At 35.8% G+C, this 24841-nt stretch overlaps 1 protein-coding gene across 3 annotated transcripts in view; it reads left to right on the top strand.

Annotated features, from left to right (window-relative positions):
• Window positions 1–24592, top strand: part of FAM91A1 (family with sequence similarity 91 member A1) — a 41707-nt gene extending 17115 nt beyond the window's left edge. For 2 of the 3 annotated variants that reach the window (XM_007188863.3, XM_057532068.1), the window contains 14 exons: window positions 5–117; window positions 538–653; window positions 1506–1615; window positions 1947–2033; window positions 3868–4000; window positions 7633–7781; window positions 9112–9246; window positions 9387–9500; window positions 13392–13464; window positions 15484–15633; window positions 17622–17726; window positions 18251–18374; window positions 19547–19616; window positions 21647–24592. In XM_007188863.3, coding sequence (XP_007188925.2) covers window positions 5–117; window positions 538–653; window positions 1506–1615; window positions 1947–2033; window positions 3868–4000; window positions 7633–7781; window positions 9112–9246; window positions 9387–9500; window positions 13392–13464; window positions 15484–15633; window positions 17622–17726; window positions 18251–18374; window positions 19547–19616; window positions 21647–21832 — 1665 coding nt within the window. In that variant the 3' untranslated portion in view covers window positions 21833–24592. Of the gene's footprint in view, window positions 1–4; window positions 118–537; window positions 654–1505; window positions 1616–1946; window positions 2034–3867; window positions 4001–7632; window positions 7782–9111; window positions 9247–9386; window positions 9501–13391; window positions 13465–15483; window positions 15634–17621; window positions 17727–18250; window positions 18375–19546; window positions 19617–21646 lie in introns of those variants that run through there. The other variant, XR_009005792.1, reaches the window with a different exon arrangement.
• Window positions 24593–24841: the final 249 nt, after the last annotated feature.

The following is a 24841-nucleotide window of genomic DNA, read 5'->3' as shown; positions in this document are numbered from 1 at the left end:
TCAGAATGCTGTGTCCATGTACTGCCGATTGGGGTTTGCCCATAAGAAGGGACAAGTAATAAATTTGGATCAACTTCATTCATCGTGGAAGAATGTTCCATCCGTAAACAAATTAAAGTAACTCATTTATTTAGTAGGAGAGTTTCTTTTTGAAAAAAACATGGTTTTACATACAAAAATTTTACTTATTCAACCTGTCAACTGAGGTGAACCATATTAGTGGTTGTTAATCTTGTGTGTGTGGTAATCTTTTTTAGAATCTGATGAAAACTAAAATGCTTTCCCCAGAGAAAGGCTCATACAATATTTTACATATAATTTTTAAATGTTCTCAAATTTCCTGAAGCCTATCCATGGGTTTAGTTAAGAACCTTTTCTGTGTGTGCAGAGTATTTTGGGACTGTGTCTCAATTTTGGGCTTGAATGTAAGAGTGGATTTAGGTGGATGTTCATAATTTAAGTACTGACTTCAGTAGCTGTTTTTGTATATGATCATTTATATGATTTTTAAAAAGTGAATGTATTCTTCATTAATAGGAGTACTTTAGATCCGCAAAAGATGCTCCTATCATGGGATGGCGGGGAAAGTAGGAGTCCTGTACAAGAAGCTTCATCGGCTACTGACACTGATACAAATAGTCAAGAAGATCCAGGTTAGCAGTAACTCAGTTTGAGTCTGTCTGTAGATAAGCCATGTGTCTGCACATACACTCATAAAGCAAACTCTCCGGGCTTACAGTTATTTTGTAGTTTGTTCTGGATTTCAGTCATTCAAAAGTAGTCTTTGAGTACTTACCCATATGTTGGGCCTTGTGGTAGATCTTAGGGGTATAAAACTGACAAGAATATGGTAGTTTCCTTCTAAAAACTAAGTCTGGAGAGTATAACCATAAAAACCACAGTGTGAGAAGCATTATGGTGCTTGTGGAGAGCAAAGAGAAAGAGCCCTCTTTCTGCCTAGAGAGGTTTAGGAGCCTTCATGGAGAAGATGATTTTTGGGCTGAGAATGAATAAGAGCATGCCAGCTGGCGAGTGCAGGAAGGCCAGTGCTTGGGCTAAGCACAGAGGGAGGCAAAGCATAGTGGATGAGGGGGCTGCACATGGTTTTGTGTTGGGAGGGGAGAGGGGCACACAACATGGGCTTCTACTCCTACCCTAAGTAGCTCTGTTACCTGAGCCACGTGACTTGTCTGTAGAGGTTAGGCTAGGTAGTCTTATTGATCTGACAGTGATCAAGTCTTGGTTTATTATTGGTTTTCAAAAAATTTACTACAAAAGTGAGTGCCTTTAAAAAAAAAATTTTTTTTTTGACTTTAACTTTTTTTATCTCTATGTTGGAGATAGGTAGGATTGGGACCTCTTATGACTACAGTGTTGCCTATATTATGTACTTTCTGATTATTAAATAAAGCTGAAATGAAATACTTTCTCATTCCAAATGATAAGCAAAGAACAGTTTTCATTTACTTGATTTTTAAACTATGATTTTTTTTTTCCCCCAACAGACACAGCCAGTATAAGCAGTTTGAGTTTGTCTACAGGATATACAAAGCGTATTGCATTCCTGTTTGACTCAACTCTTACTGCCTTTTTAATGATGGGAAACCTTTCACCAGTAAGTCAGATTCTTGTTTAAATATGAAAATGTTTAAAATAAAGATTAGATATAAAATAATTCAGTGCTTTTATACTTTTTTTAAGTAGTAGATTTTTTCCGGAAAATGCAACTGCCTTTGTTTTATATTCCTTAGAGGAGTGTCGGAACTTTTTAGTGAGGGCTACTTTTGTAATTAGAAAAATCAGCTCCTCACCCACCCTTAAGTTTAAATGTATTGGAAAGCATAATATAAATCTAAGATGCTTAGCATTCAAAGGGAAAACTACAACTTATTAATAATAGGCTCAAATAAGGTACATTTAGTTTTGTTTTTGTTTCTTTAATGCAGAACTTGAAAAGCCATGCAGTCACAATGTTCGAAGTTGGCAAACTCTCAGATGAGTCTCTGGACAGCTTTCTTATAGAACTAGAAAAGGTAAATCTAGATAGCTTATTATGGGATGTCAAGGCATTTGGAATCTTTTCTTGCTTGATAAAACATCAGTTATTGATTATGTAGATTTTTCGTATATCCTTGTTCACTCCTACCTCATTCGTGCTTTAATACCGTGGCAGTCATTTAGGCTTAAACATATTGAGCGGATGAATGAATTTTGTGATTTAAAAACAGTGATTTGTCTACCTCATCTAAGCTGTTAGCATAATTTGATATAATGAAGAAATGGGGTACAGAAATCTTAAGTCTATGTGTAATTTTTTAAATTGCACTTTTCTAAAATAGCCTTTAACTTTTTTTTTCAATATGACTCTAAGATATATTCTTAAGCAATTTTATTTGAAGTTTTTGTTCCACTTATCTTAAATCTGGAACAGTGTCCCTGGGTATCATATTTATGTCCACTCTCACTACCCCTTTTAGCATCTTGAAGACTTCAGCCATAATTGTTCTTAACCATCTTTTTCCTCATGAGTACAGCCTAGTTTTCCTTAGCTCTAAATCTTGATTGCCCTTTTGGTGTTTTTCATTCCCTGGATATTTTATTCTGTCCTCTGCACTTCGTTATGCAAACAGTTTGTGTGCCTGATCTATTCTTTGACTAATAATTTTGGTAACTTTTGTGCTTTAGTGATGAACTCATGTATGTTTAGAGAATTTTTTATGATTTTGTACTTCCTTTACATCTCAGAAAAAAAAAAGACTTACCATAACATTTTTTTCCACTCCTCCTTCTCCACAGGATTTTTACTTTTTTAGTGCCTGAGATAATCCTTGTTATTAATTTGTCTCTTTAACTTTTATCTTTATATTTTTATTATTTCCTCAATACTTTTAGTATCTTGTTTAACCCTATTTCTTATTGTGTATCATCTTTTGCCAGTAAATTTTTTATATTTAGCACATTTTAACATGTTTTCCTGATTTTTATTTTTCTCACCTCAACTAGTGTTTTATCATGTATAGCAAATTGGAAGATCCCTTTTACACTTTATATATCTGTATTCTTTTTTACCACGTAGTCATTCTTGGGAAAGCCCTTTAGTCTGAAGTTTAGTTTTTAAAAATAGTTTCTTAGCTATTTTTTAAGCTTCATCTTGATTAAACTTAATCAGTTGATCTTACTAATTTCATGCAAATCTAATTTAGTTATTTCCCCCTGTAGACCTTTCCTTCTGTTTTCTGTGTTGTTTCTGGAATGTGTATGTTTTTACATATTAAACAGGTGACTGACTCAGTGTCAGAAGAGCATATATGTAAACCCAGTGAAGGCAGGAGTTTTGTCCACCACTCTCTCCTTACATCCTAGAGAGGTCATAGCACATAATAGGGACTCAGTGAATCCTTGTTGAGTGATTTTAAGCTGTATGTTCAGCAACGTTGAACAGCTATGTTGAATCACGTACTCCATTGTTCCTTGCAAAAGTGTGAACAGGGTGATAAGATAGTGGCATAATTGGTGACCATGGATTGGAGTACTTTTCTGGATAAAACAGAATATATAGATCGTAGAGTTTTTAAAGCACCTTATTTGAATCATATATGGAACATACAACGTATAATGGTACAATTTAGCATTATTTGGTTGCTGAAGTTGTTGGTTTTAGTTGCTGGGGTAATTTCTGTCATCTTCAAAGGTATAGTCACATGGAAGCCCAACCATGATTGGGGTTAATATTTGTTTCAAAATCGTCTGGGCAAGTTTTTGATTTACTGATTTTAAATATCTTAATATCTCTACTGTATGGTTATATACTAGAATGAATGGCATGAGAGTGGTTTTTGTTGCAAAATTTGTTTTCTCTTGGTTTAGGTTCAGAGCACTGGTGAAGGAGAAGCACAGAGATACTTTGATCATGCACTCACTCTGAGAAACACAATATTGTTTCTGCGTCATAATAAAGATCTAGTTGCGCAAACTGCACAGCCAGACCAACCGAATTATGGTATGATAAAAATACTTGATTTTGAAGACATGATCCTGTGGAACTTCTTTCTAAGAAATTAAACAGGTCATGCTCACTTATTTAATCATCACTTATTTAGAACATTTTGTGTAGATAGCATATTGAATTTATAACTGTTGGCTTGTTCTGTGAATTTCTTTACTTGTCAGCTGTTCCTTATCTTACTTTACTGTTCCTCCTCTTTTATGTGCCACTGACTTTTGTAGTATCTAAATTTGTTTAGTTACCTACAAAAAGAGTTGGAGTGTTAATTTGTTTAAGTAGCTGGATGGGACATAGAATAGGCATCTGTTTTGAGAGATGGACAAATTCCAAAATTTATTTAGGAAGCATGAAATATCAAGAATGAAAGATTCGTTATATAAAGATAATAAACAGGGTCTTCCTATTCAAATGCTGCTATAATATTTACTAAAGTATTTTACTTTAAAGAATAAAAAAGGGAACAGATAACCTCATTTCAAAGAGTTAAGGAAAGAAATGGAAGCGGTTTTAATCTATTGATGAACTCTAATGTGGCTCTTGCCCTAGTGTGCTCTGTCAGTTTTGTGATAGAAAGGGGTTCCTGAACTTTAGTTGAACTGATGGTATTAGCTTCTAAATTGTGGAATGACACGCAGGAATGTGTGTTTTTAAAAAGATGCAACAGCTTGGGCACCAGTGTAAGAGCATTACACTGTGAATGTAATTACATTGTGAAGTCTTTGGACATTTCACAGGAGTTGCATTTTGGGACACTGTGAATTCTTAGCACCAGTATCACATTTAATTTCACTCATTCTTTCATTTACCTAAAAGTTCTATTTTCTGGCCAAGAACCATCATTTTCTTAGTCATATCCATTTTCGTTCTACTGCTTTCATCAGCATCTGGCTTTCTTTTCGGCTCAATTAAAAAAAATTTAGGGCAGAATCACTTGTCACTTCACAAGAGTTGTTGCAGAGGAGAGGACAAAGATGCTGGGTAGTTTAGCTGAGTGAGGCTAGACACACTTAGTACCTAGTGACTCACTTCTTCAGCTTTGGGGTGTCTGGTTCAGAGTTGTGCTTTAGCAGTATTACAGATGCTTCCATGCTGGAGCTCTTTCTGAGGTTATTCATAAACATTTGAAACTGAGAATATCAGATCACCAGACACCAAGAGTCTAAAGCACTTATTGATAAGCATTTGTTGATAGTAACCATTTTTTGGTTACCAAATATTAGATCATGTGACCTAACAGTGAGTGGCACAGTCTTAAATATGTCTCTGGATATACAAATCCTGGAATTTCTGGGACTTTTTAGTGACTTATAGAGATAATGGGTTAGAATATTTGAACTATTCTGTTATAGCCATCTTTTACTGCCCATCATAGAATCCAAGAATGTTAGTGCTAGTGACCAGCCAGGGGTAACTCAATTTATAGGTAAAGAAATTGAAGCTTATCTTGGTTAAATCTCCTGCCCATTTAGTCATTAAAGCCCATGTAATTAGTAAATGGAAAAGCTGGGGCTTGAATCCATGTCTCTTGAATTTTTTTCCTTTGCTCTGTTCCTTACATCATCTTCTCTTGAACACTAAGGTTTTTATTGATTTATTCATCAACAATTCGTTGTTTAATAGGTTGGGCTAAACTTTGTTTTTCACGATGAGTAGTCTGTGTATCATCCACTAAGTTAGATGGTAGACCTAAACCTCTTCTGTGTGAAAGTGAAGTATAATTCTAACCTTCAAGGTATAGTTAATAGTTGACTGTTTCTGGAGCTCAGAGTAATTGACGTGGCCCCAAAGCTGACACGTGATGAACTCCCCCCCCTCCGCCCCCCAACGAGGCCAGATGGGCAGTGGCTGGTGAAGCTTCGTTCTTTTAACCGGACTCTCTTAACTGGGGCCCCTCATTAGAACCACAGAGCACACAAGATGATTTAAGTGACTGTTTCTCAGTTTTTCTTATAATGGTGTATAACTAGTACCATTCTAGATTCATAGAAAAGAGAGTCATTATTCCAGATAAAGAATAACTTTTTAGGGCCTTAGGGCTTAATACTCTCCATGTTGAGAAAGGTAACTTTCTGTAGGTGCCAGGAGTGATAACTTAATCTTACTCCTTTTTAAACAAGAAATTCTATAGTATTGGTGTCCAAGCATCTTTTTTTTTTTTTTTTTTTAATTTCACTTATTTACTTATGGCTGTGTTGGGTCTTCGTTTCTGTGCGAGGGCTTTCTCTAGTTGCGGCGAGCGGGGGCCACTCTTCATCGCGGCGCGCGGGCCTCTCACTATCGCGGCCTCTCCCGTTGCAGAGCACAGGCTCCAGACGCGCAGGCTCAGCAATTGTGGCTCACGGGCCCAGTTGCTCCGTGGCATGTGGGATCTTCCCAGACCAGGGCTCGAACCCGTGTCCCCTGCATTGGCAGGCAGACTCTCAACCACTGCGCCACCAGGGAAGCCCGCATCTTTTTTTGAGTAGCAAGAATTTTTTTTTTTATGTCACTAGTAATTTGTAGTTTGAGTGTATCATGTAGTACTTGGTACTCACTGTAAAGCAAAAAGCCTTCTGATACTGTCATAGAAGCAAACCTCTGATATGTGTGAAAAAGACTAGTTTCGTAGTAATCTTTTGGTTTTAGACAGCATGAGGCACTGCTTAAAAAACAGAAACAATGTGTGGTCTAACTTGTTTTCATTTTATAAGCATAATTTTTTTTTTTCCAGGTATCTTTGTCTTTAAAAAGATATCTTTTCCCTAGGATCAGTACAAGTGAGACCTTAAAGCCACTGCTTGTAATTTGGCAGTCTAGTACTATGAAATGTTTAGAAATTAAACCTCATTTATAGAAAAGCTATCACAGTTGTAAAAACTTTGTTCTAACTACCATCAACTCTTTAGACTTCCTTCCATATCCTAGTATTCATTAAATATTTTCTATACTTGGCATTGACAATGTCAAATTTTACCTAAAGCTTCTCACCCTTTTTGTGTTTCAGAAAAGGGCTTACTGCAAGGACCCACCCTTTCTCATACAACTTAGCTAAGATCACAGGCACTCCCCTTATCTGTGAGAGGCCAGACACAGACAGACCCTCCAAATTCCCTTTATCTTTTTAGAGAGCAGTAGGACTGGTATTTTCCAGAAGGATTAAGAATGGGAACAGTTAAAATCAGTTGCATGCTAAGTGAGTTCATGCTTTATGGACTAGTTTAGGCGCATGTTTCTAAATGAGGAATTCTTGCCCCTCTGGTCAATTCAGAACTTGGCTGCAAAGTTTTTATGGAGATTGAAAATTGGGGGAGGAAAGGATACAGCTTTCCCATGGCACTTAGGCTTTCATAAGATGCCACTGCCATGATGGAGAGGAAGTAAGATAAAGCAAACATATTTTTAAAGTATAAGGTTAGCCTGAAGAAACACCAGTAGACAGTTATCTTTCTGGACCAGAGAATAAAGACTTATAGCTTTAAGTCTTAGAGAGTCTTATTGGTCTCCTAGGAAATAAAGTGCTTTTTAATAGAGATATTCTACCTTATTAAAAAAATTTAAATCTCAAGGCAGTTATCAGTGTTTCATCTTAGACTTTTTTTTCACATTGTCAGTCTTTCATTCTATGTATGTGGTTGATCATAATTCAGGTTTTCCTCTGGATCTGTTGCGCTGTGAAAGCCTTCTTGGGTTGGACCCTGCAACTTGCAGCAGAGTTCTAAACAAAAATTACACACTGCTTGTTTCCATGGCTCCTCTCACCAACGAAATCCGGCCTGTCAGCAGCTGCACACCTCAGGTAAAGACTCACTGGGAAGCTCGCTCTGCCGCCATTTCATCCTTCCTCATGGCGACTTGAAGGAGAGGTTTATCAGTCTTACTGTATTAATTCTCAATTTGTAGATAACCAGATATTAAAATCATCAACTCAGAAAGCAGTTTTGTATTTTTTGCTGTTGTAAGATGCTATGTTCAGTTTGTGAGGTATAATTGGTACATTTTATATATGTATTATCTAGTGACTAGTGACACATTCAATTAAAATTTTCTTCCTGAATGCAGGATTTTAAAGAAAATGTTTTTGGCTGGTCTGAGAAGGAAACCTGGATTACCTTGAGGGATAAGAAATTTAATTAGGAAAAGTGAAATATTTTGGAAGTGGGGCTGTGATGCTAAATAAGCTGAAAAGAAAAGATTACACTTGAAAGCGAGAACTCTAGTTATCTTTAAAATCGTGAACATGACTTCTGGTCTTTCAGTTTTTAAAAATAGATCAGTTGCGTTTGTATACTTAGCAAGGCCATTGTGACATGTACCGTTTTCAAAGAGCGAGGTTTGTGCTCTATTCTTCAGTGCTGCATCCTTCCTGGTTCCCTAGATGTGCTAGGTTTAATGGTGTAGAAGAAAGGAAGGGATTCTTGTACCAGGATGATTTTGTTGCCTGTGCTGATCTAGCTGCCTCAGTGCGCCCACTCCCCCCTCACCCCAGTTTTGTCCTCTGTTCAGCAGGAATGATTGTAGATCTGCAGCCCCCCCCAACACACACACACGCGCTCACACACTCACACACACACGTGCACACACACACGCACACACACTTCTGTTCTTTAACACAGCCTCTGGTCATAGCAGGAATCCATGAACTGAATGAATGGATGAATGGTAAGATGGATGGAAGGATAGATAGTCCCTTTTGAGAAAAATTATTAATGATTGTAATAACTAACACTTTGATATAGAGCTTGTTATGTGCTGCCAGGTACTATTTTAAACCTTTAACAATGTCCTTAAGAGATAAGTATTTTGTTGCCATGTTACAGATGAGCAAAATGAGGCACAAGAGCGCTTCAGTAACCTTAGGTGATAGGGCTGAGGGAGTGAAGCCAAGATTCAGACTTAGGCCATCTACTCCAGAGTCCATTCTCTTAATTACAGTGATAAGACCTGCTTTCTCAATTCCAGTGTAAGTTTGAAACTGTTTGAATGGATCCTTTAAAATTTATCTTCATAAGGATAATAGCAGTTAACACTTACATGAGGCATTAGCTTTAAGAATATACTTGGTCATTTGTGAAATTTGGCTTCAGATAAGTATTTACAACTTTATCTTACCTGTTTTATGATTTTAGCATATTGGACCAGCTATCCCAGAAGTCAGTTCTGTCTGGTTTAAACTGTACATTTACCATATCACCAGGCAAGGACCACCATCTCTTTTGCTGTCCAAAGGTACAAGACTTCGAAAACTGCCAGATATATTCCAGGTATGTTGATTGAGGTTTTTTTAAAAATCATTTTTAAGGAGGATAGAAACTGGTAAGCAGTATTATAGATAACTTTCTTAAATTTTTTTTTTGTTTGTTTCTAAATGCCATGCTGTGTTTTATTCATTTCTTTCCCATAGGGTTATGATCGATTACTAATAACTTCTTGGGGTCATGATCCTGGGGTTGTTCCTACATCAAATGTGCTCACGATGTTGAACGATGCCCTAACACATTCGGCGGTTTTGATTCAGGTACAGTTACCTTATTTGAAACAGTCAGTTTTGGATTTTTATTTTAAAGATCATAATTTGTCTAGCTTTCTGCTGAGTCGCAATCAGACATCAGTAATTTGACATTTGTAAAACGGAAATGTAAGGAAACAGAGATCTGCGTTTTAGCCCTGGCCTTTGTCTAGCAGCTTGGAAGTGGTGGAAACAGCATAGGCTTTGAAGTTAGACCGAACTTTGAGTTTCAGCCTCATCTTTTGCTACCTGTGTGGCCCTATTTTTTTTTTAATAGTAGCCTTGAAATAGAGATGCAGTTCACATACCTTATTCCCCAATTGAATTCTGTGATTCAGTGGTTTTAGTGTATTCACAGATGTCTACAGTCAGCACCACACTCAATTTTACAACATTTTCCTGGACCTTTAGTTCTCACTCCCCTATTCCACTTTCACCCCCCCGCCCCCCCCCCCCCAATCTCTAACAACACTAATGTACTTGCTGCCTCCCTAGAATGCCTATTTGGGGCATTTCAGATACATGGAATCATATAATATGTAGTCTTTTGTGACTGGCTTCTTTCCTGTTGTCAAGGTTCATCATGTAGCATGAGTACTGCATTCCTTTTTATGGCCAAATAATATCCCCTTGTATGATGAAACGCATTTTGTTTATCCGTTCATCAGTTGATGGACATTTGGATTGCTTCTACCTTTTGGCTATTATGAATAGTAATACTCACTGTTATAAACATTTATGTACAGGTTTTTGTGTGGACATGTTGTCATTTCTTTTGAGTATATCCCTAGGAGTGGAAATGCTGAGTCATATGGTAACTCTGTTTAACTATTTAAGGAACTGCACCATTTTACAGTCCCTCCAGCACTTGGTATTATCTGATTTTTTTTATTATAGCCACCCCAGCAGGTGTGAAGTGGTGTGTAACATTTTAGAGATACTCCTCTTATACTTAGTTTCCCATCTGCAAAATGGAGATGGTAATATCTACTGTGTAATAACAAAAAATAATAGTGACAGCTAATGCCAAGGTAAGCATTTTTAGCCTTAGGATTGTTGAGAGAATGAAATGAGAAGGTGTGTATGAAGTCTGTAGCACACTTTCTGGTATGTAATAGGTTCTTTGTAAAGATTTCATTAATTCATTGAACTAACAATTGTACTTGCCATATTCTGTACTAATTAATGTGCATATACAAATAAGATGTGGTCCCTGTCTTCAAGAAACTTAAAGTCTGGTGGGCAAAGTTGCATAAGCAGTCACTTCCATTTTTTTGCTGAGTGCTGAAGAGAGTTATACATATACAGTGCAAGCATTAAAGAGAAGTAGTATCCTTCTAGCCTTGGGGCAAGGACAAAGGCTTAGGGAAAGCTCCTTAGAGAAAATGAGACCCAGGCTAAATAGAAAAGGCTGATTTAGAGGAGAGCGAGGCCAGGCAGAGTGGTCAGCATGAATAAATCTCTGGGTAGAGATTTTTTTTCTTTTTCTTCATAACTATTTCCCTGGTGCCCAAAAGTAGTGCCTGACTCGTAGAAGTTGCTCAGTGAGTGTTTGTTGAATAAATAGGAATACGAAGTGGGAGCATGTGCTAGGGCCTGTAAGCTGTTATGTAATTTTGAGGGGTGAGCTGAAGTATGATGGGATGGTGGTCAGAGATGAGTCTGGAGAAGTAGGCAGGCCCAGAGGGCAGTGGACCTTAACTGTCCCACTGTAGTGCTTAGACTTTCCCCTTTAGATTGATGGCAGCCAGTAAAGGGTGCTGAGCAGGAGATTAACATGGTCAGTTTTGATTTGGAAGATCAGCCTGAAGACTGTTGAGAATGGCTGGGTGGGAGAAGACAGGATTAAGATTCAGTGTTGGAGACCAGATAAGAGATGAGGACAGCGTAGGTCACGAAAGTGGTAATAAGAATGAAAAGGAAGAATTATTACAAATATAAAATAAATAGAATTGATCAGATGTCTGAGATGGATGTGGGAAGAGGAAGAATGATTCCTGAGGTACTTGGCTTTTGAAAGTGGAAGAGTGATGATATCACACAGAGCCGGTTTATGGGGGCAGATGAGGTGGTGTGTTTTGGGCCTGTGGGACGTTTGGGTGGTGGAGATATTTAGGAGGTAATTGAAAATATTCTGAAATTTGAATGAGAGGTTGAACAGGAGAGATTGACTTGAGTGTCAGCGTCAGCACCTGGATGGTAGTAGAAACCGTGAGATGATGCATTAGCCAGCCAGGGCAGACATGAAGTGTAGGGGTTGGGGGGAGATACACAGTAGAATGGGTTAGACATGGACTGAAGGGTCAGTCTGCGTGAATTCACATCTTGATTCCACTACTTATTGGCAACGTTGGGCAAGTTAAAATAACCTCCTTGAACTTCAGTGACTTCACCTGCAAATTGGAGATAATAAAAGTTCTTATCTTTATACGGTTGTTGAAAAGAATGACTGAAATGGATGATCTACGTAAAAATGCTTTAGACCTTTGTTTAGCGCATCGGAAGATCTCAAAAAATGTTTGCTGTGGTGGCAGTGGTGGTGGGAGTAGAGTGATATGAGTTTTAAAGTGTTGTTAAGGAGTTCTGCCTTTGCTAAAAAAGAATGCCTCTTTTATTACATTTTATGGAAAAATTCACCTTGCTGGAACTTAAAACACAACAAAATTAAGATTTTGATTAAAACCATGCTTTTATAATAGCCATCTTGTTTAGGGTTGAAATCATAAATGTATCAATGGAATAGAAGCAAGATGTCAGAAATATACTCAAGTTGTTATATGAACCAAATAAATGTGATTTTTTTCCCTGAAATTATTTTTTTTCTTTTATGTCACGGTATCTTGAATTTGAATAATGTATGGGTCTCTTTTAAAGGGAAAAAAATGTATAGATCCCCAGTGTTATATTTTCTATTATAACGATTCGAAATACATATAAACATAAAATTAAATTCCTCATGCTTATCATTCTTACACAACGGTAAAACTAAAATGAATTTAGGAATTAAATACAAAAGACTAACAAAATTTAAATGAACAACATTAATTGAGTGTGATGGATGAAAGTAAATTATTATTTGTAATGTGGGACTGGCGTGGTTAGACTCATAGATTTTTTTCAATTTAACTTTTGATAGTAAATTCACATGATTCAAAAATAAAACACTATTAAAAGATGCACAGAGAAAAGTATCACTGCCCTTCTAACACTCTACCCAGTGCCCACTCCCTAACTCTCCTCCAAATCAGACAACCACATTAGTTTTTGCTGTACCCTTCTAGAATTTCTTTATGCATATGCAAGCGGTTACACACTGAGATGCCCCATGCTTTTTCCACTTAGCAGTTGGAACTTTTCCATTTCACTTTATAGAGAGCTTGCTCTTTTTTGCAGCTGCATTGAAAATACATACATTAATTTATTTAATCAGTCCCCTACTGACAGGCATTTTGGTTGTTTCCAATCGTATATAATTACGATGTTGCAGCAAGTAATTTTCAATATGTGTCATTCAGTGCAGGTTTTTGAGATTACATTCCTAGTCCATGGCATGCCAGGTGATCATGGGGATCCTCCACCACTTTTCTCTCTCAGCACTACAGCTAACCCTTGTGTGAGTGCACTTGATCTCATTCAGGCTTCACTTGGCTGACACCAGATTTACCTGTTTTTTCATTAGCCCATACACTCAGTTTGAGACACATTGCCTTAATAGGTTAATATAGACTTAAGATTGTCTTTACTTGCTGGAGAAAAATAGAAAATTGTTGAGAGCATTTTGATGGAGTATTAATGTGGAATACACCATCACGAGGCACAGTCTTGTTTATCGTTTGAGTATCTACTATTGGAAATACAGGTTTCGCGTATACCTTTCAACTTGTGTTTTTTCGTGTTTAGGGACATGGTTTGCATGGGATAGGAGAAACTGTCCACATACCTTTCCCATTTGATGAGACAGAACTACGAGGAGGTACCTTAATTTTGAGTTGTATCCATTTGACTTCTTTATGATTAATCTTGTCCACAATTTGGTGGAGACATAGCAGGAAGTAAATTCTTAAAATTTTTAAGTTCTAGGGTCTTAAAACTATTCTGCTTTTAAAGAGTATTGGCAAAAGGTAGTTTTCTGTCATGTGCCTGTTCCTACAAAGAACTAATAGAATAAGACTCATTTAGAACCCAGGCCTGGAAGGAATACTAGTCTGTCTTGGAGATGAAGAGACTAAGTAGGTAGCTACGTAGATGGAAGACTAGGTTTTCTGTATGTTTGGCCTTTTAGTTTCCTTTTATTGTTTATTTATTTGGAGGTTGGGGGAGAAGACAAGTCATAGGGAAGATTTTCTGCTTAGAAAGTTGATGTTTTTTCCCCCAAGTGTTAACATACTGGTTTTTTTCAGGGGCTTTTATGGACACTAATGAACATTTGTATACTAACTTACAGTTTACAGAGAACTTGCATGTATTTCCTGTTTCAGCATTTTTTTTTTTACAGAAGCAAATTTTTTAAAGAAAACTTTTATTAATGGTCACTGTGTTTTGATTTAAGTTTGTGGTATAGTATTAGAAGTCCCGAATATAGAGTCATTGTGTAGAGAAAATGAGAAAGCACTCATTTGCTTTTTAATTAATTAATTAAAAATTTTTTTACATTTTATTTTTCCTATTAGAGAGGACTTGAGTGAATAGCAAAGTTTGAGCTAAATTTAGCGGGTTTGAATCAAGGGTGAAAAGCCTGTTTAATGTTATCTCTTTTTAGAATTGTGAGCTACAATACATTTGATGAAAGATGCTCGGAGAATTTCTATAAACGCAAATTCATTCTTCCTTTTGTTTAATATAAAAATACCTTTCCTCTGTTGAATATTAAGAAAGTATGTATATTCAAAAGAAAAATACTCTCTGATTAAAACTTACGTGTATTTATATAGCACTTGTGTTTCCTGCTCCATGCAGAACTTTCATTCTCTAATCTATTTTTCTTGTTCTTAGAATATTGCTTGGAATTTTAGAGAGCAGTGAATCGTTCAAGTAATTTAGCTTAATTCATATAAGAACTTTTCTTCTAAAATGTTAGTCACCGTTGCACCTCCTTGCCCAAAGCAGGGAAAAGGAAGAAGATTTTTATAAGTATATTTTCCTTTCCACATGTCTAGGCTACAAAAGCCTTACATTTGAAATTGTGCTCTCTTTTGGCTGTTGTGAATAAATGTGTACAAAATTTGGAGAAGAGAGTTTTCTCTTCCAAAAAATAGCCCCTATTCAGAAATAAGTATTTCTCTGCAACTAAACTTTGCTAGTTAATTCTCTGATACTTTATAAATTCTATGGAAAAATTTATTGTTCACCAGAAGATACAGGATAGTGACAAATCTATCTAAATCTAGTAAATCTAGTAAAAATCTAGTAAAAATCACAAAATCTCAAGAACTGATTAAGAAATCTCTTGCCTTTGGAGATTACTGTGAATATTCTAAAAAAGGAATATTCATATTTGGTTATAGAGCATCTTTCTCTTTTGTAAGTTCACATATTTGTGAGAATGAGCTGATATTTAAATAATTTATTAGGGATGTAATTTCAAGTACTTTGTTAGCTTTAGTTTCAATAAGAATACTTTTTACTTTTCTTAAATTAAAAAAAATATATGATGTGTATTTAATGCATTTCCTGGTAGAAACCCACTAAGTAAGTATTTGAGGCAGAATAGAACTACAAAGAGAAGCCTAGAGAATTTGCCACTGACTGACCCTATTTGATTACTTAGCAGGTCAGTTGTTTTGCTACATCAGTTGCCTTCTGAAGTCTGTAAATATGTTGTATGTGTACAGCATCCTTTTTCATCCACAGATATTTCTTCATTGGAATCAATCTTGATAAAATATAAAAGTAGTTCTAAGAATTGTTTAGTAAAAGGAAAGTATATTTAAGTTTTTGGTGTTTTGTTGTAAAGCTATTTACTTATAATGTGATGTCTACTCTTTGTTCTTAGAGTTTACACGTGTCAATATGGGTGTTCATAGAGCATTGCAGATGTTGAGGAACAAAGTGGACTTGCAGCATTTTTGTGGATATGTCACCATGTTGAATGCTTCTAGCCAACTTGCAAACAGAAAACTCAGTGATGCTTCTGATGAGAGAGGTTAGCCAATAGCTGGGTTCTTTGAATTAGGATAATTGGTACTGAGTTTATCACAAGCTTAATATTTAAAAAGCATGGGTACCTTTGTGGGGATGTTGACTTACTTAATACTTAATGTTATTCCACTGAAAGATGAGAAAATATTCTGTGATATCATTGGGACAAATATCAATTGTTCAAATGGAGAAAATACTAAGAGCATAAGTAAAGAAGTGATGACCTGGGGTTGGAATACAGAATGGTTATTGGGTTTTAGCCCTTTACTGTCGTATTTATGTTTATAGGCTTTAAATTAAGTTCCTTTATGGGGTGATGGTTTCAAAACTTTAGTCTCTTTGTAAAATTGTTTTCAAACTAGAATGAGTAGCTTTTCCCTTTCAGCTTTCCTCTTTCTATCAAGGCACCATTGTCTCGTTATGCAGATCTTAAAAATCATATCTTTATCTCATCCTTCTCCTTTCCCACTCAACCCAGTTAGTTTCCAAGATCTGTGAGTTATTCTTTAGAAATGTCTCTTATATCCGTTTCTTTCCCTCTCTCTTTAATTCTCTGTAACTGCCATTCTAGTCTGAGTTTTGATACTTTATACATGTTTTATTGCGACCATTTCCTGCTTAGCCTTCCTGGCCTCATTCTCTTCTTTCTGTCTCCAGCCTGTCCTGCATATTGACAACAGCTAATTTTCCTTAGATACCTTTTTCTTTCTAATTTAAAAATTCATTTTCAAATCACCTTCTCATAATTACTAATTGTTTCTGTTCTGGCATAATTTTGGCTTGTATGTGGCTTTGATTGCCATGATGTCACCTCTGGTCCACGACTCTAGGGAACCTTTTAATTCAAGTCTCTATCATTGATTGACTATATTCGCTGAACCTCTTAGTTTGAAATCCTGAGAAAATATGATTGGTTGCTAGCCATCCCGTGGATTGAATTAGTCTCCACTCCTGGTCCATTTACCTTTGGCCAGAGGAGTTGGGTAACTTTCAACAGTTGACTGCCAGGTATCACAGGAGCATTTTTAGAGAAGAGGGCTGTCATTTCAATGAATGTCTGCTGTAGCTGTCATGTTTTATTCCATTCATTCTATAAACATTTACAAAATACCTCCTTAGGTGTTGGAGATATTTCTGTTACTAAGTCCTAGGGAATAAAACCCTGGAAGGAGAGACAAGCAAGTGAATCAGCCTACTGTGTAGTGTTAAAAGACTGAGATATAGGGGTCTGCTTCTTGAAGTGCTAAAGTAGGACAGAGAAGGCATATCCCAGCCCAATTGAGCTATCAGAGAGGCCTCTTAGAGAAGGTAAAGTTTGAACTAAATTTTGAAAAGCGAGGAGTTCACTACACACAGATAGTTGTTTATTTGGAGGGTAGCAGCCTTTAGGGAATCGGGCAATAGAGTAGCTCATCTTGGCTGAAAGAAGAGTTTGTGGGGCAGTAGTAGATGAGAGTAGAGAAGTAGTAGGTGAGATCTAGAAGATCTTGGAGGATCTTTCATGCTGAAAGATACAGGGAGTCAAAAAAAATATTTTGAGAAGGAATGACGTTAATCAGACTGCATGTTTCCATGGGGATAGAAATGACTTTAGTAATTCTCTAAAAGGTCTAAACTTGTGTTCTGCCTTTTTAATCCTTGTTTTTTTAGGTCAGGGCTTTACAAGCTCAGTACTGTTTATGTTTGGAGCTGGATAATTCCTTGTTGCGGGGGGCTGTCCTGTGCACTGTTGGATGTTTAGGATCTCTAGACATCAGCAGCATCCCTGTCCCCGTTCATGGCAACCAAAGCATGTCTTCAAACGTTGCCAAATGTTTCTTGGGGGACAAAATTGTCCCCCTTTTAAGAACTACTGCTTTAGGCTAAAGACTGTTCATTGTTTTCCATTGTCATTTCTGTTGCCTGAAGTCTTCTTTTATGTTAGGACTGACTTATTGACAACCTGTGCCAACTACTAGAATCCTAATATTGTGTATGCCCTTTAATTATAAGGAGAACCTGATTTGGCTTCTGGCTCAGATGTAAATGGGAGTACAGAGTCATTTGAAATGGTCATTGAGGAAGCAACTATAGATTCAGCCACAAAGCAAAACTCTGGTAAGGCTTTAAAAATTATTTGCAATCTTGGACTAATTTCTGAGGTTTGACTCTTTTGTTAAATCATTTGGATATCGTTTTTCTGCTCTTATTATAATGGACTTTTTCATAAGTATTTTCTAGGAAAGAATTTTATATGTTTAGAATAATAATTAAAGTTAGTTAAAATATTATAAAACTATGACCTGAGAATAAAAATGTTTTATTTTTCCTATGTTGATTCTCTCATCTTGTAGGTGTCCTGCACTACTTTTTTTTTTTTGGTAAAAGACCACTTTGAGCATCTGTTGAAAGCTGTGTGCCTTCTTCCCAGAAGCATGTACATACTCAAAAAACATTCTTCCCTGTTTCAGAGATTCACTGATCCCCTCTCTGAGTCTTCTCCCCTGCTAAGCCCTTTGGTGGATGTCAGTGGGGGGTGGGAGGAATCTATGAAAATCTCTGGAGCTCAGTTAAGAAACCCTGGTCGGTCATAATATATATAAATATATATATGATTGATAACTTTATATATCCTTTTGTAGTTGCCACAACAGAAGCAGATTGGGTTCCTCTCGAGCTGTGCTTTGGAATTCCACTGTTTAGTTCTGAATTAAACCAGAAAGTTTGCAGAAAAATTGCTACACATGGCCTTTGCAGAAAAGAGAGGTGAGGGTTTATGTTTGTTGTCATCTTTTCATCTATGAGACTTCTTAAGCTCTCAGTATTAGTTGCTATATCCTACTTTGTCTTATTTCACACATGATCATAGTACTTGCCTTGTGTTTATTTGTTGATTGAATAAAAATGGCTAGTTTAAGGGTTTGCTATGTATTTTAAAATTAAAGTTCAGTACCTCAGAAATTAGGCACATGCAAGTCTTTTGGACACATGTTTTGGTTAATTATATTTACTTAGTTACCCAGATTTGGCGAGAGTACAGTTAAAATGGGCGTGCTTATATGACGGTATGAACCTAGTTTTTTTAATATGTAAATATCTATAGAAATTCTCTCTTTCTTAACATACAGACACTCAAGTTATGTTAATAGTGATTATCTCCTATAGTGGAATTATGGCTGACTTTCTAAATTTTCTTCAGTTTCCACATTTTCTAAAATGAGCACATATTACTTGTCAGAAATGACATGTAGGTTTTATCTCATATGCCAGCTCTGATCCATTGGGAACGGCTGCTGAGAGTCAGCGTTGTGAAAGTTCTGAGACTGTCTGGTTTAGCTGAAAAGAATATCTTTGAATCTGATTGTCATGGTGGGTGGCTTGGAGAGATGATATCCACAGATCTTGACATCTTTACTTAGGAAAACAAAGTTGGATAATAAATAATTAATTTAATTGGCTCAATGTAGCTTATATCAGAAAATTAAAAGTACTTAACTGACAAATAATTTTAATAGCTATCCTGAAAATAAAATTACATGAATTAAAAAAAAGAAATACTATATAGTTTTAATGATTGCGACTATAATTGTTACCAATTTACATATTTGAAAAATATGTGCCTAAATTTTTATTTTAGAAGTTTTCTTGTATTTAACATTTATATTTGGTAGTAGTTTAAACTTTTAACAATAATTTTCCAATTTTGGTTATACATGATGTTTTATTTCAAAATGGTCTTTTTATGTACTGTTACTCTGTATTATTAAAACAAGCAGAAATTTCATTGATGAGAACCATTGAAATTGTTTTTTTTTAATTTTTATGTAATTAACCAAGATGTATATACATACATAAATGCGTTTAAATTGTTAAAATTAAACTCTTGTGCGATATTAGTTCTTGTCATATTTGTTTTAAACTTTTCCCCTTTTTTTCAGCCTTCAAAACCTCTTACATTCCAGTAGAAAACTGTCTCTACAAGTCCTTAACTTTGTTCACTCATTCCAGGTAACAAAAACCAAAAAAATCCAAATGGTATTTGCATAGAGCTTTTATAGTATGCAAAACACTTCCATGTTTGTTCTGAGTCTCCACAGCAGTAAGACATGAAATAAGCATTATTTCATGCTTATTTATGCATTTTAACTTATAAATGAAGATGCTGCAATTCAGGAAGTTAACTGACATACATGATTTCACTGGCCAGGTGTTTAGGAAGCTTGGACTGTTTGTTCTGTGCTGGTGCTTCATTAAACGGAAATGTGTTAAGCATCTGCCATGGGCCATGCACCATGCTAGGTGCTGGTTCTTGGGTCAGTACACTTCCATTAATAACTGCAATGATTCTCCATTACTGAGAGGGGGTTGTCTGTTATGGTAGTGAATGCCAGTGCTCTAGACCTTTTATCTTCCCCCCCAAGGAAAGAAAGGATGCTCTAGACTTGATTTGTAGATAAACTTTTAGAATGGAATATTTTTGTTCGGTATATCTGTTCTAATATTATGAAATCAGTATTTTGGAGTTTGGTTTCATTCATTCTTTCAATAAATGCTTGAGTTGACTCTATGCCAGACCCTTTACCAGGTGCTGGGGAAACAATGGTATCTAAGACACTAATGGAGCTTAAGTGTTGTATGAGACCATAGTTGAGTAAACATCGAAATATGTGAAGTAATTACAGATTTCAGTAAGTGCTTTGAAGGAGCCAGGCTCCTTCAAATCTGATGGAATCCAAAGGTAGACCTAATTTAAATAGGTAGAAATGACGCATAAGCTGAAACCTAAAGGATGGGAAAGAGTATTCCAGGCTGAGGTTAGTAGGTGCAAAAGTCCTGTGTCAGGAAGGCATTCGGCCTGCAAGGAAACGAGAAGGCCCAGTGTGGCAGAAGCCTCTTGAAAGAGGGATGGTGGGAAGAGGTGAGGTTGAGGAAGAACGGAGAGCCTTCTGGAGTATGTTAAAGAATATGTATTTTATGCTGAGTGCAAAGAGAAACTATTAAAGACTTTTAACAGAGAATGACATTATTTTTAATTGACTCTTTTAAAAGATTAGTTACTGTTTAGAGAATAGATTAAAAACAGACAAGCACAGAAACAAGATAAGTTCGGAGACTGCTCTAATAGCCCAAGTAAGAGATGTTGTGGCCGAACACCCTTTTTCGTTTAAAAAAAATTTGCATGTATCCATAAGAAAGGTTTGTTTATTACATGTATATACTGTTAAACATGTAGTAATATAATAAATTATGTATATTATAAAAGATACACAAAACCAGGAATTTTATCGGATACAATAAGTAGATACAGGATTTTAAAAATTTTCACGGTACTGCACCCGACTTTGGAGTGAGTACCCCACTTTGGAGACCACTGGCCTAGACTACGGTGGTGGCTATGGTGAGTGAGTCAAGTAAACTCATTTGGGATACATGTTGGAGGGAGACTGATGGAACTTGGTGATTAAATGTGAGGAAAGATTGAGGCTGTGGTGAGGAAGGGAAGGATAAAGAATGATTTTCATATTTCTTGACTAGCTTGAGCAGGGAAGGCTGGGGAGGAACCAGTGGGGGAAAATTTGAGAGTTTGCTTATGGACATGCTAAGTGTGGAATTTATGGTGAAACATCCAAGAACAGATGTTGCGTAGGTGGAGGTTTGAGCCTGGAGTTCTGGGGAGAAGTCTGCTGAATGTGTGAATCTGAGAGCCCTGGGAGTGGATGGATTGTTCTAGTGCTTAATGTTGTGTGAGGGTTTTTGTCTAAGAATTAACTTTTTCTCATCCCATATTCTCATAGCGTGTTATTTCTGTTTATTTCAAAGCACTTGTCATCATCTGAGTGTATTAGTCATTTCTGCACGTTAATACCTATCATTGATTATTTTGGGTTTGTGAGGTACAACTTTGCATCTCCTATAGTGCTTTGCCATTCCATAAACATTTCTTAGGTAATCAAGGTCTCTATTTCTCATTAGCTACATTAAGTGGTTTGGTAAAGTGTTGAATAGAATTTTTTTTCTCTTGTTTCTTGATCTTTTAGGAAGGTGCTTCAACACTGGATATTCACAATGAGGCCAGTTTTCCGAGTTTGCTTTCACAGTCATCCTGTGCTGACATGGGAGTTCCACTTCCTGCAAAGAACTTAATATTTAAAGATGGCATCTTAACAGAGTGGAGTGGACGTTCACCTTCCTCACTTCTTATTGCTAATCTCCATTTGCAGTAATTTGGTTACATCATTTGTTGCTCACACTTTCTACCATTTTTCTTTCTTAACATTAGCTTTATATTGCCAGCCACTAAAAAGCATCCAGCTGCTGCAGTGCAATTCATGCTTAATGATGTTAAAGTTAAAGTTTGGGGAACATGTTCATGTTTTCTGAAGTTTTCCTCATTATTGCACCTCCTGATGCAACGAAGAGCTTTTTAGCAGCCTGCACTGTATTTTTTACCTTGAGACAATCTGCGTTTCTTTTATAAAACTGAGGATGTACTTTATAGGCTTTATGATGACTGTTACGTTTATAAGCAGTCACTATGAATATTGCAGTGGTAATTTTATATGTTAGTTTATCAAACATAAATCTTGTTTAATTTTATATTTTGTTACCTACTCTTTAGGGGATCGTGGGAAGAGGTAGAACTCTTCCTCTGAAAAGGCTTCTTGGTATTTAAAGTAGCAAAACTATAAAACGATAAACATCCATTATTGAGAGATGATCTGATGGGGCATTAAGAATTGCTGTGGATGTTTGTAAATTGTGTATATCGGTTGAACATTGTTGAAGGTATGTACATCAGCATAGTTATGTATGGCTTAACCTTGATTCAGAAGGTCTTAACTCACACTATGACTATACATTGACATCTCATAAGAAGCTTTGGAAAACATTCTATTTTTAAACAACATTTATATGTGGACTTCAGTTGTCGCTCATTTTGGGCTTTATATTTTCATAGAGTCTTTATGGAAAAATAGAATTTATTTTCCACTCTTGTAGCTGTGGCTGCTGCACGTTTTCTCCCTGATGTATTTTTGTTCAGTCGCTCTGCCCATGAACGCTATGGAATTGGATTTGATGTTTCCAAACCAAGGATTTTGAGTTCAGCTTAGAATCGCATATTAGAGGCATTAAGGCTATGTCTTCTGGTCAGAACACTTTAGTGATAAACCTACTGTGAGGACATAAGCAATCCGGATCTTAAATTTATGTGACTAGTTTTAGAGGAAATGATAAAGAAAAATTGAGTAATTTCAAAATGTTTCTTGAGTCATTGATTCTTTTAGTATCTCAAATGTTAATTAGAATAATTGGAATCACTTTTTAGATTTTTCAAGTTACCTTCCTCGGGAAGTTTGTGCAGTGTTATATAGTTTAGTTTAGCTTTTCTCATAGGATAATGGTTTGCTAGTTTAAAACTGTAACCAAACTAACTGGTCAAACAACATATATCTAAAATATTTAAAGCATTAGAAAATTTGGGAAGGTTAAACCTAAACATTTTTGCTGATAATTTTTGTTATTTATAGAACTGACATTTGTGTATTTAACATACTTCTGGAAGTATGTGTCTTTCTTCAAACTGTTAACCATGCATTCAGTACTGTCACCTACCTGTTGAATATTTTGGAGCAGGTTACCTGTGGCACAGTCAGTGCTGTGTTTTGGGTAAATGCAGTAATGTTTAGTATTCTACTTTGTCTTAATATGAGGTAGAAACCAAGTGTATGTTATAAATGTTTGTGTATAAAAGGAAAAATACTAATATTAAAATAATTTCTTATAACTGTGAATCACTCATTTATTTTTCCAATAATTGATATTGTACATTCCTAGTGCTATTAGGTATGTATGTAACTTCTACAGTTTTTCAACTGAAAGTTGTAAGTATTTCATTTGATCAGGGCTCTTTAATCTCATTTTCATTTGCTTTGTTCAGATTAACTGTAGTTACTTTATTTATTTCTGTTATTAACAAGCTTAACCTACGGTAATGACATGTACACTAATAAAGCATTGAATGTTTGTAGTTGTTGGTAGTGAACCCAGTTGTTGGTGAATTTAAAACTTAAAATATGGGAGTGATTTGCTGCTATATTTCCTTTGAGAGCTAACAGAGGAGGAAATAGAGCTTAATAAATGATTATGAATTTTAGGGAAAGTACTGAAAAAACATGTAGTCAACTCCGGTTTCTCATGTGAATGAGGAAAGATTCTGATTCCCAGCTGAAGACCTCTCATACTTTTAAGGATGGAGAATCTGCACTTTTAAAGCTGTTATTAGCAAAATGTGAAAGCCTCTTTTATGCTTTACTTTGTGAATTTGGCTTTGTTTCATTCATACATTAACTCATGTAAAGATGCATCTCTTAAATCTTATCTGTTGATCCTATTCAACAAAAAGGTAATAAATACAGAATTTATTATTTGCCAAAGAAAATTTGTGAAAGAATTTTTATCCAGTTTTTCTGCAAATGTTTAAAGTAATTTCATTTGGCTTTGTGCTGCCTCCCCTCTTTTCTGCCCTTAAAGTAGCTTAAACCATTGATTGGCAAACTTCAGAAACCAAGAGAAAAAAAGAAATATAAAAAAGGACATAGAGTTTAGTATGGTACAATTTCACCTCTCACATAGGTCTAAAGAAATGTAACTTTATGTTGTTAAAAAAATATATGATTGTCTGATTTTCTTGATTCCTTATTTTCTTTTAAAGTGTGTAATCAGATATTTTATTTGTTTTTTGGGGGGAATATTGGTTTCTTTTAGTTGTTTCCAGTTTTCTTTGCCATTTGTGTTTCTCTTTTATGTTCAGTGTTTCAAATACGGTTTGTATTTAAAGATTTTAAAATACCAAAACTGTAACTGAGCACAGTGGATTTTTTTCTGGTATGCTGTTAATATGATACAGTGAAATGTATAAAGTGTTGTCAATTTGATTATTGACACATATAATATGTTTACAAATAAACTGTGGTGTTGGTCAAGTTGCTGTGAAAATGTGTAATCTTCTGTAAGCCCCTCCCTTAATTTTAAATACAGGCATGCTTTCAGTGCTGACGTTTTCCTATACTTTTTTAAAAAAAAATAACCTTTTTATTTTATAATAATTTCAGATTAGCAGAAAAATTGCAAAGGTGGTCCGGAGATATTCCCTATGTCCTTCCACGAGCTTCCACTGACGTTTACAACTTACGTAAACTACGGCACATCTGTCAAAACTCAGAAATTAACAT

The sequence above is a fragment of the Balaenoptera acutorostrata genome, chromosome 17 (genome assembly GCF_949987535.1).
Source record: "Balaenoptera acutorostrata chromosome 17, mBalAcu1.1, whole genome shotgun sequence".
Classification (NCBI taxonomy): domain Eukaryota; kingdom Metazoa; phylum Chordata; class Mammalia; order Artiodactyla; family Balaenopteridae; genus Balaenoptera; species Balaenoptera acutorostrata.
This window is presented reverse-complemented; position numbering and strand designations above follow the sequence as displayed.